The 12,436-nt window shown below is 35.0% G+C and overlaps 1 protein-coding gene across 10 annotated transcripts in view; it reads right to left on the bottom strand.

Moving 5' to 3' along the window:
- The window catches only part of LOC105490672 (leucine rich repeat containing 63), a 77,848-nt gene that overhangs the window by 20,342 nt on the left and 45,070 nt on the right, over window positions 1-12,436 (bottom strand). For all 10 annotated transcript variants that reach the window (XM_071081342.1, XM_011756536.2, XM_011756534.2 and 7 more), the window contains 2 exons: window positions 10,041-10,139; window positions 6,095-6,231 (listed from right to left, as the gene is read on the bottom strand). In XM_071081342.1, the coding sequence (XP_070937443.1) occupies window positions 6,095-6,231; window positions 10,041-10,139 (236 nt within the window). The remainder of the gene's footprint in view (window positions 1-6,094; window positions 6,232-10,040; window positions 10,140-12,436) is intronic.

Consider the following 12,436-nt stretch of genomic DNA (forward strand, 5'->3'; position numbering starts at 1 on the left):
AAGATTTTCTTACCTAATTTTTGTAACATCCTTGAAGACAAGTGTTAGTTTTCTTTTCTTTTTTTTTTTTTTTTTTGGTTGTTGTTGTTGAGACAGAGTCTCGCTTTGTTGCCCAGCAGACTGGAGTGCAGTGGCCGGATCTCAGCTCACTGCAAGCTCCGCCTCCCGGGTTCACGCCATTCTCCTGCCTCAGCCTCCCCAGTAGCTGGGACTACAGACGCCCGCCACCTCGCCCGGCTAGGTTTTTGTATTTTTTAGTAGAGACGGGGTTTCACCGTGTTAGCCAGGATGGTCTCGATCTCCTGACCTTGTGATCCGCCCGTCTCGGCCTCCCAAAGTGCTGGGATTACAGGCTTGAGCCACCGCGCCCGGCCAACAAGTGTTAGTTTTCTAAACTTTCAGATGGAAACTGAAGTTAAGAGTAAGTCAGGGTCTGGCACAGGGGCTCACGCCTGTAATCCCAGCACTGTGGGAGGCCGAGGTGGGCGGATCACGAGGTCAGGAGTTCGAGACCATCCTGGCCAATATGGTGAAACCCAGTCTCGACTAAAAATACAAAAAATTAGCCAGGCATGGTGGCCATGCCTGTAATCCCAGCTACTCAGGAGGCTGAAGCAGAAGAATTGCTTGAACCTGGGAGGCAGAGGTTGTGGTGAGCCAAGATCCTGCCATTGCACTCCAGCCTGGGCAACAAGAGCAAGACTCTGTCTCAAAAAAAAAAAAAAGAAAAAGAAAAAAAAAAAGAGTAGGTCAGTGGCTTGCCAGAGTCTATAGCACATAAAGGGCAGAGCTTGCCTCTGTAAGTATCTTGCTTTTTCTACTCTATCACTTTGAGTCTCATGAAACTTAGCAAGATCTTGTTAGGAATGCAAAGATAACAGTGAAAGTACTCCATTATACTTTTAGTAAAACTTTGAGAAGTTACCAAAATAATAAATCTGGGAAAAAATATGTATGCATATTTTAACATACGGAAACTATAAGAAAAAGACTAATAATGAAAAGAATTAAAAAGACAATCTTTTAAATACAATACTTAGCCACCAAAATAAACAAGAGTTTCAACTCCCCACAAGAGTTGAAATCTTTGACTGGTTTAGTTTTAGTTTTAGTTTAGCTGTTACTGCCATAACAAATTGCAACACAAACAGTGGTGTACAACAACACAGATTTGTTAATTATATAGGTCAGAAGTCTGCACAGGTCTCACCCTACTAACATTAAGGCATCAGTAGGACTGCATTCCTATCTGGAGGCTCTAGAAAAATCTGTTTCCTTACTCATGCAGGCTATTGGCAGAATTCAGTTCTTTCCGGCTGTAGAACTGAGGCCCTTGTTTTCTTGTTGGCCGTATGCTGAAGGCCATTCCCAGGTTTTCAAGCTGCCTCATTCCTTGACTCATGGCTCCCTTCCTCCATCTTCAAAACCAACAAAAGCAAGCCAAGTCCTCAGGTGGTATCTGACAAATGCTCCTGCATCCCCCTTCCATTTTTAAGAGCTCATGTGATTTGACTGGGACCACTCAACTAATCCAGAATAATCTCCCTACTTCAAGATCAGCTGATTAGAACCCTTAATTTCATCTCCAAACTTAATTTCCCTTTGCCCTGTAATATAACATATTCACAGGTTCTGGTAGAATACAAACATCTCTGGGGACCATTATTCTGCCTATCACAGTTCATCCCTAAAGATTCACATCTATCCCACATGCAAAATGCATTCACTTATCTCAATCTCCTGAAAGGTCTTAACCCTTTACAGCATCAACTCAAAGTTCAACATCTCATCTAAATCTCCGAAGTCCCATATCTCATAGGTGTAGGTGAGGCTCCAGATATAACCCATCCAGAAGTACAACTTTTCTCCATTTGTGGATCTATGATATTAAAGAAACAAGTTATCTGCTCTCAAAATACATCTGTGAGACAGGCATAGGATAAGTTATAGATATTCTGGTCCAAAAGGGAGAAAATGAAAGGTAAACAGGAATTACCAATCCCAAGCAATTCTGAAATAGGACTGAGTAAACTTCATTTGGTTTCCAGGCCTGGGAATAATGAGCAGTAGCTCCCAGCTCTGCCGCCTACTTTCCAGTTTCTGCCCTCCTGGCTCCTGGCTCTGTCTTTTGGAATCACAGCTCCACCTTCTGTGCTCCTGGCTTCATCCTCCCCGGTTCCTGGCACCACCCTCTGAATCATCCTCCCTTTTTCATGAAAGTTGGCACACATATTCAGCTGTTTCCTGACCATGGAATTTTGGAGATCTGACAGCGTTTTTTCATTTCATACTGTCTTTGTCCTTAATACACTCTGGCAACATTTCTATTAGTATAAAATCTTCGAGAACCTGTTGGGGTTCCCATGTATTTCATGGGTATCATTCCATAAGACAAAAGACTTGTCCACAGATTTCATTCCCAGTTAATCCCATTTCTATTTTTGACTTTGCTGAAATGGCTGAGGCCATGTGACATGAGGTCATCATTAAAAAGGAATGGAATACTGATATATACAACATGGGTGAATCCCCAAAATTTATGTTGAGTGAAAGATGTCAGACTCAAAAAATCATTTGTTGTATCAATCGACTTTTAGAATTTTCCAGAACCGTCTCAGCTAAGCCCACAGCATCATCTCTCAAACATTCACTTTTCTGTGCTCTGTTCTTTTCCATTCCTCTCAATATCAATACTAAATCATCACAATTTTCTTTAAAATTTCTTTTCAATCATTATTCTTCTTGCTCTCGAAGATTATCTGAAGTTATTTCATAGTAATCTCTCTCAACTGATGCATTATAGGAGCTAAATAAATCTTTGCTGACTAAATGAATTTCCTGTTTTCTTACCCCTATAACTATATATTTTACATGTTCATTTTTAGGACCTACCTCCAGTTTTAGAAGATAAGGGTTACTCCTCCTGTTCAAGACCAGAATCTCCACCTGAGCTGATGACTTCTTCCCCTCCCATCTCCTGTGAAATTCTGCATCATCTATCATCCTTCCACATCTTCCATCTATTCCCTATTGGTTTCTTTCCAACATCCTGTAAATATGCCTGAGTCTTTAAAAATCTAACAACAAAAATGTTTCTAAGATCTCACATTCTCTATAGCTTTTATCTAATTGCTTTTCTCACATTGCCTCTAAAGTTCTACAAAGAATGGTCTACACTATTACCAATTTCTCTCTTCCCATTCCATCACAACCCACTGCAAGCTGGCTTTTATTGCCATCATTCCACTAAAACTGTTCTCACCTTTACTCTTACTGAGCTTCTCTATTGTATTTGATACTGTTGGTCATCCTTCTTTTTCAAAATAATCCACTTCCCTGACTTCCATGATACACTTGGTTCTCTTTATGCAATTTGAGGCTTTTCCTCAGTCTTTTATAATTTCTTCTTTTTTTTTTTTTTTTTTTTGAGACGGAGTCTCGCTCTGTCACCCAGGCTGGAGTGCAGTGGCCGGATCTCAGCTCACTGCAAGGTCCGCCTCACCCAGGCTGGAGTGCAGTGGCCGGATCTCAGCTCACTGCAAGCTCCGCCTCCCGGGTTTACGCCATTCTCCTGCCTCAGCCTCCCGAGTAGCTGGGACTACAGGCGCCCGCCACCTCGCCCGGCTAGTTTTTTGTATTTCTTAATAGAGATGGGGTTTCACCGTGTTAGCCAGGATGGTCTCGATCTCCTGACCTCGTGATCCGCCCGTCTCGGCCTCCCAAAGTGCTGGGATTACAGGCTTGAGCCACCGCGCCCGGCCTATAATTTCTTCTTTATCTGTCTTTGAAACACAGACATTTCTCCAGATATATCTCCAGCACAAAACTCTCCTGTGAGGTTAATATGTCTAAGTCTAGATTTGTGATGGAAAACAGAAATCTAAAACCAATATGTTAATCTAAAACAAAACTCATTATTTTTCTTCATTCAAACCTCCTCAGCCTTGTCACTCTTGTGCTTAAAAACAACCAATGGCTTCTCAATGCACTTTAAATAAATTATAAATGTCTCACCTGACCCTCAAAGCTTCATGGGATATAGTCCCCATCCAACTCCTAAACCTCACCTGAGTTTTACTCTAAGCCGTGCTGGCTTCCTGTCAGCCTTTGTGGAGTCCAAGCCTTTCTACCTCACATGTTATTCCCACTGCATGAATATTCTTTTTCCTATTCTTGGCCTGGATTCATAAACTTCTGCTTAAATGTCATTTCCTCAGATACGCCTTTCTTAGTGACTCAATTTTTTTTCTCCTGACATCATATTGTTCTTTTCAGTCAAAGCCCTTAGAATGTTTTATATTTATATATTCATATATTTATTATGGCATTTATTAAAGTTCCTGTATCCTTCTCTGGATTCTAAACCCTGTGAGGGAAAAGATCATGCCCCTTTCTTTTAACAATCTAAACCCAATGCTTAGGACAGAGCCCAGTATTTAATACATACTCAATAAATATATTTTACATGATTGAATTGTTTCACTCTAACTAGAAATCTGGGTGTTACCTTGAATTGATTTTTTTTTTTTTTTTTACTTTGATTCTTCTGTTCCTTATAGCCTCTGTGTCTCAATTCTAGGTATTACAGGTTTTACTTCAATTTCATAACAATTTGTTCCTCCTTCTCCATGCTCACTACCATTGCCTTGGTCCAAGTTCTCTTCATCTCTTGCTTGAACTACTGCAATGGCTTTCCAACTGATCACCTTTAATTCTGTTTATCCTCTCACATCCATCCTCCACACTGCCACTAGAATAACCTAAAATGTAAGTTTGACTCTACCACACACCTATGGAAAACCTGTAAAGGTTTCTCACTGCATACAGCATAAATTCTTTACCTTAGTTCACAAGGCTTCCCAGATAATCTGTACCATTTATTACCACTTGGCATTGCCCTCTAAGCTTCAAAAACAGCAAACTGCTTGTATTTCCCATCTCATGTTATATATGCTGCTTCTTTTCATATATGTTGTAACTTTTCGTTGAAGAAATATCCACCCTATTATTGGCCCAACTATCCTTTGTTGTCTCTCCTGTTTAATCCACCTAATTCACACTCAGTCATCTTTGGATCAAATACCACATCTTCCAGGGAACCATCTCTCACCCTTTGGAATGGGTTACACATAACTCATACATTTTACTGTGTACATCTCCATTATTTTACTTTACTCAGTTGTATTCAATTATCTGCCTTCCTTTTAGGTGGTGAGCTCCTAGGAGCACACGATATTAAAATAGATGCTTCATGAATATCTGCTGAATTAATTACAAGAATGAAAGTATAACATTCAAAGTGTATCAGTGCAATATCTAAAAATATTTGACTTTAAAGTTGATGGTAATTATATATTCGATCTGGAGAAAGTAATTTAATCATTCTTGGCCTCAATTTCCTAATCTATAAACTAAGGAGATTGGCTTATATGATATCTAAGACCCTTTCAACTCCATAGGAATGCTGATATTTGGACATAAAAGAGATGGATTTCTTCCCACGTATGGACTAGTAATTATTTAACTCCTAATGAAAGTTTTAAACCAAAACCTTAACCAAATGTCAAACAAGATACTTATTCCAATTAGAATTTAACAAATTGAATCTCTAAGCACAAAGAGAGAGGGACTCATAAATAGTTGAATAATACTTTGCAAAATAAGAGTTTTATTTGTGGTAACTAAGGAATTGCATCCAAATTCATTTATAAAGATGTTCATTCAGTTTTGTTTGTAATTAATGATCTAACAAATTGTACATTCATTCCAAATTCAGTGCTCTTTCCATATCCAAAAAAAGGCTGTCAAGAGATAGATGCAAGGCTCTCACCTGAACTGCTTTAGATAATTCCTGTTAATTTAACCCATACTCAGATAACATATTTCTAGATGTATAGTCACTAGACCCATATTAATTGCTCTGTATGTAGCTAGTAGGATTGTTTTTAACACCATAAGAAGAAGCGTATTAGCTAATTAGAATAGAATACAAATTACTAAATAGAAGTTGTTAGCTGCTTTCAAAGGGGAAATTGATCTTTTTCAAAATTATAAATTATTTTCTGTGTTTATAATCTCAGACTATCAACCTTACCCGGTTGGAAGAACAGTAATTAAATTAAAAGCAATGGTGAAAATTCTAAGGAACTCAAGTTGTTGAATTTCAGAAGGAATTTCTTTGATAGGATTATTTCTCAATTTCAGTATTTGTAAATTTTTAAGACACAATATCTGGGGAACAGAAAAGAGAAACAAACATGAGCAGAATAATAAAGTATGCAAATTATTATTTGTTACCTTTTATAAACTCTCTGAACTAATGTAGAATCATTATAGCAACATTAATTGGCTATATCACGTAACTCAGTAAACACCCTCGGTCAACCTTCAAAACAAGTGACCAGCATTAATATGTATGATATGGTGAAATAGTGCAACCACTGTACTCATACAACTTTGACTCAAGAATGATCCTTTTCTAAGTGTGAAAGTCACCCTTTCTGATCAAGCTCACGGTTTCATATGAGGCAATCACGGAATAATGAGGGAGGAAGGAGATATCTGCAGAACCAGGAAGATAGGTGGAATTAACCTTAGTCATCAGAGAAGTATCAGATGTCATAGCCAGATTATTTTTGATATCACAGTAATTTCATATACACTGATTTTTCATGTGAAGTTTTAAAAATAGAATAAACCATTTAAATCTATATTTTCCTCTTAAATGGATACAAATTTTAAAAAGAAAAACAAATAAATAACTAAATCTATGATCTTTATATACATTGATTAGTATATACATTTTATATAAATGTAGTATATACATTATATACATTGTATATAATGGTAGTATATACATTATATACATTGATTAGTATATTTCTCTCTGGTGAATATTAATAAGGTCTTATATTAGTTCTGTTTAACATTAAATTCAACCTTGTTATCATCATAAAGGTCCAAAATTGGTGGAGTAGAGCAGGTTCATTCTTGTAATCAGGAAGCATCAGTCTCCATGTTTGCCTTTCTCTTCAAAATTATTTTGACTCTTTGTAATCCTTTGCATTTCTATACAATTTTTAGGATAATGGAGTCATTCATATTTTCTAAAGTCCCTTCTTGTGCCTTTGTAGGAATGTGTTCATTTCACATAAGTTATTTAATTAGTTGGTATACAGTTATTTATAGTGTTTTCTTTAAATTTTTTTAATTTCTATAAGGTCAGTAGTGATGTTTCTTCTTTCATCCTTGTCTTTAGTAACATCAGTCTTCTGTCTTTTTCTCTTGTGAGTCTACATAAGGTTTGTCAATTTTGTTGATTTTTTTAAAGTAATAACTTCCGTTTTAAAATTTTCTCTATTTTTCTATCTTCTATTTCACTAATTTCTATACTAATATTTACTATCTCCTTGCTTATTCTTTGTTTAGGTTTAGTTTGCTCTTTTTTTCTAGTGGCTTTACATGAAAAGTTAGTTTGAGATATTTCTTCTTTTTTAAAAGATTTACATTTACAGCTATAAATTTCCCTCTGAGTACTCTGTAATGCAGCTCGGAAATTTTGGTATGTTGTGCTTTCATTTTTATTTATCTAAAAATATTTTCTAATTTCACTTATAACTTATTATTTGACCCACTGGTTATTTAGGAGTATGTTGCTTAATTTCCATATATTTGTGAATTTCCAAATTTCTTTCAGTTTTTGGTTTATAATTTAATTCCACTGTAGCCAAAAGTAGACTTTTGTGATTTTTCAATCCTTTTAAATTTATTGAGACTTATTTTGTAGCCTAATATACGATTTATCCTGGAAAATGTTCTATATGAACTTGAGAATTGTGTATTCTGCTGCTGTTGGTTTGAGTTAGACTCTAATACATTCCATACAGATTTATTAGGTCTAATTGGTTTATAGTGTTGTTCAATTCTATTTCCCTCTTGTTCTTCTGACTAATTTTTCTATTCATTATTGAAAGTGGGATATTGAAGTGTCCAGTTGTTACAGTTGAATTTTCTATTCCTCCAATTCTTCTAGTTTTTGTTTCATATACTTTGGGGTTCTGTTACTAAATAAACACTTGTTTATAATGTTCTATTATCTGATAAATTGACAAATGTCCCTTTTTATTTCTAGTAACTTTTTTTGCTTTAAAATATATTTTTTCTGATATTAGTATAGTCTCTCCAGCATTTCTATTGTTGCTGTTTGCATGATATATATTTTCTCATGCTTTTCGCTTCAACCTCTTCAATCTTAAGTGTGTTTCTTTTAATCTTAAGTGTGTTTCCTGCAGACAGTGTCTCACTGAATCTATAAAAGAACTTGTATAATTTTGTACAGTCTATCTGTATCTTTTGAGGGATTGTTTGATATATTCACGTTTAATGTTATTATTGACATGATTGGATTTATATCTGTCATTTCACTTTTAGCTTTCTATATGTCATATGTTCTTTTAATTCCTCCCCTACTACTTTCTTTTGCATCAAGTGAATATGTTCTAGTGTAACATTTTATGACTTCAGTAAGTGTTTTTAGTATGTTCTCTTGAGTTCTTTTCTTAGTGATTGTTTAGAGGTTATAATATATACCTTATCAGAATTTACTTCAGATTTATACTAACTTAATTCCAGTGAGATATGAAATGTTCTTCATACATATTCAATTCCTTCTTCCTTTTGTGTCTATAATTTCCATGTATATCATATCCATATATGTTACAGACCTAACAACACATTATTATACTTAGTATTATATTTGATTTTATGACTGTTTAAGAATCTTAGAGAAGAAGACCGAGTATATGTATATAGAGTTTGCTATATTAATCTTTATTTAACATTTCTGCTTCTACCTTCTCCCATCCTAAACTATTTTAGTGGACACTGCACTCAGCCTGATTCAACCATCTTGAATTTTCCATGAAACCGGTAATAATTTGAATCACCCCACTTACCTCAGTCCCCAGCCTTCTATTCATTGCCTTTATGCCATGCTAACAACTGGTCCTCATCAGCCTGTCCCCAAAACAGCCCCTCTAAGCCTAGATAGTACCATCTTCATTGGAATATTTTACCTATAGCTATATAACACAGACCTGCATTTTAATGACAAGTTGATCTCTGTCACTTTAATAATGAGCACTTCATATCTTACATGTGACTAGCCCTCTTGTCTTCACACATTTATTTTTTAGTGGATGGAATTTTCTTTGGCAGATACACAAATATTACCTGTATCTACTTAGAAGAAAAGTTAAATTAGTGTGAAGAACTCAGATCTCTATATTCCTTGGGAATTCTTGTCAATTTCTCCCAGTCATATTAACAAAACTGGTGTAACATATTAGAAAAGAAATAATTTCTCCAATTGAAAATAAAAACATGGTATTATAGAGAAAGTATGGAAAATATATGTTTTCAATAGTATATGATTGAAATAGGAAGAAAGTACATTTGCCAAAAATCAACTCGCTGAAGGACAATACTCTGGAAATCAATTCACAAAACCACCAATTACCCAGTAATCAATGAAACAATGACTAAAGACACTAAAAACACAATTTGTCCTAATTATTCATAATGATTCATTCACTTAAAATGATATTAAATTAGCTAATCCCATATCTGATTATCCTTCATACATTTTATTAAGCAGAATATTATATTTTATCCTTTGGTAATTAAAATTTGTTACAACACTACATGTTTGCTTTTAAAGCTTCCAATTAGCATATAAATAAGGTTTATTTTGGATTACATTCAGAGTTAGAAGAATAAATATTTAATATACATTATAGAATTATGAGAACACATTTGAGAGCCTCATTATAACATATTGTTTGAGGATTACATCATGGGACTTCCTAAGAAAGATGTACTGTACATTTTGTGCTTCTGAAAATAAGCCATTCAAAAGATGCAATCCAAAATACATTTACAGCACTTTATAGTAACTTCGAGGTATTAAAAGATGTCTATTTTTATTATAATTATTATACACAATAAGTTACATCAGTATATAACAATAAAAATGGACTCACTTCTGTGGGAAAGTAACGAAGATCATTAAATGACAAATTAAGATATATCAACTGGAAAGCTAAAGGTGTTAAGTCTGGACAATGTAGTATAAAAAAGCCCTAAAAGAAAGTGACAAGAGATAAGAAGTTAATCATGAACAAGGCACAAAATAGTTTATACAAGAGTAAAACAAAATCAGCACTTAATTTGAATGAGAATGTTTTACACAATATACTAACAAGCCTATACTCGTCATCTATTAATTTTTTTTTAGTCTGTCGTGTTAATAATTTCTTTGGTATGTAAAAGATGGAAGCAAAATAGAAACACTATGCATTAGGCTGTTCTCACACTGCTATAAAGAGATATCTGACACTGGGTAATTTATAAAGAAAAGAGGTTTAATTGGCTCATGGTTCTCCAGGCTGTAGAGAAAGCATGGCAGCATCTGCTTGGCTTCTGGGGAGGCCTCAGGAAACTTAAAATCATAGCAGAAGGTGAAGGGGGAAGCAGTCTTACATGGTCATAGCAGCAGGAAGACCAGGGAGGTCTTTAAAACTAAGAGATCTCATGAGAACTCGCTTGCTATCAGGAGAACAGCAAATCCATCCCCATGATCCAATCACCTCCCACTAGGCCCCACCTTCAGCACTGGAGATTACCATTTGACATGAGACTTGGTGAGGACACAGACCCAAACCATATCAGACTAAGTATTTATGTGTGTGACAAGTGTAGTATTATATGCGTGACAGAATTAGTTCAATCACTAACAAGCAAACATTGCTATGTGCTGAAATATAATTGAATCTATTTTATATATAATTATTTTCTTTACTCCTTTTTATATCTCTACCTTTATTTCTCTGATTTCTATCTGTTAATCCAGCATCTACCTGAAACTTCTTGTTAAATGTGCCAATTTCTGTACTGTCTTCATTGTCATTCAGTTTAAAACATTTCTGATTTCCTTGGTGCTTTCTTTCTTGACCTATTTTTTAATTAGTGTGTTGTTTCATTTCCAAACACTTCGTGCTTTTTAATATTTACATTAATATTTAGCACAAATATTTGGTACTTTTCTAGATATCTTACTGTGACTTCTATTTTATTTCTGTTGTGGTATGAGAACTACAATATTTCAATCTTTTAAAATTTCCTGAGATATGTTTTATGGCCCAACATATATCTTGAAATTGTTCTATGTGTACCTAAAAAGTAATGTTTATTCTGCAGCTATTGGATGTATCATTCTATAAATGTTAATTAGGTCAAGTTAGTTTCTGGAGTTATTTCAGATCTTCTATATCTTTACTGAATTGTTTTTTACTACACATATCAATTCTTGATCAAGATATGTTAAGTCTAATATCCAGTTATGATGGTGAATTGTTCTACTTCTCACTTTAGTTCTGTTAAATTTTGATTGACGAATTTTGAGGCATTCTTATTATATCTATACACATTTAGATTGTTCTGTCTTCTTGATGAATTGACCGTTTAAACATTTTCACACTTCTCTTTATACTTGGTAATACTCTTTTTCTTTAGTATTATTTTCTACTTAGTCAGCTAATATAGCCCTAAGAGCTTTATAATGCCTACTGTTATCTTTTTCCAGTTTTACTTTTTAACCATTAGTGTCTTTATTTAAGTACGCTTCCTGTAAATAGCAAATAATTGAGTGGTACTTCATTGGCCAGTTTGACGATCTCTATTTTTTTATTGTGATGTTTAACCCATTTACATTTAACAAAATTACTAATATGTTTAGGCTAAAGTTTACCATTTTGGTGCTTTTTTCTGTTTGTCTGGTCTGTTTCTGTTCTTCTATTCTCTATTCTCCTTTTTCTTTAGAGACACGGTCTCGCTCAGTCACCCTGCCTGGAGTCCAGTGGCACAATCATAGCTCACTAAAACCTCAAATTCCTGGGCTCATGTGATCTTCCTCAGCCTCCTGAGTAGCTAGAACTACAGGTACATATCACCATTCTTGGCTAATTTCTAAACAGAAAATTTGTAGAGACAGGGTCTTGCTATGTTGCCTAGGCTGTCCTCAAACACCTGGCATCAAGGAATCCTCCTGCCTTGACTTCCCAAAGCACTGAGATTACAGGCATAAGCCACAGCACTCAGCCTTATTCCTCTATTCTTTTCTTGCCTTCTTTGCTGTGAACAGACCATTTGTTCAAACATCATTTTTTTTAAATGACTTTCTTGTTATTCTCCTTAGTCTTATTAAAAAAGTGACTTCTTTAAAGATCACAGTATGTGCCTTAACACAACCACCCTTCAAAAAATATTCTACTACTTCATGATTAAAGAATCTTTCAGTATCAGCACCATAGAAAAGGGTAAGGAATGCATGTTGAAATATAACAGAACGTGTATTATAAGTGTTCAGGTTTGGGGTGTT

The sequence above is a fragment of the Macaca nemestrina genome, chromosome 16 (assembly GCF_043159975.1).
Source record: "Macaca nemestrina isolate mMacNem1 chromosome 16, mMacNem.hap1, whole genome shotgun sequence".
In the NCBI taxonomy this organism is placed as follows: domain Eukaryota; kingdom Metazoa; phylum Chordata; class Mammalia; order Primates; family Cercopithecidae; genus Macaca; species Macaca nemestrina.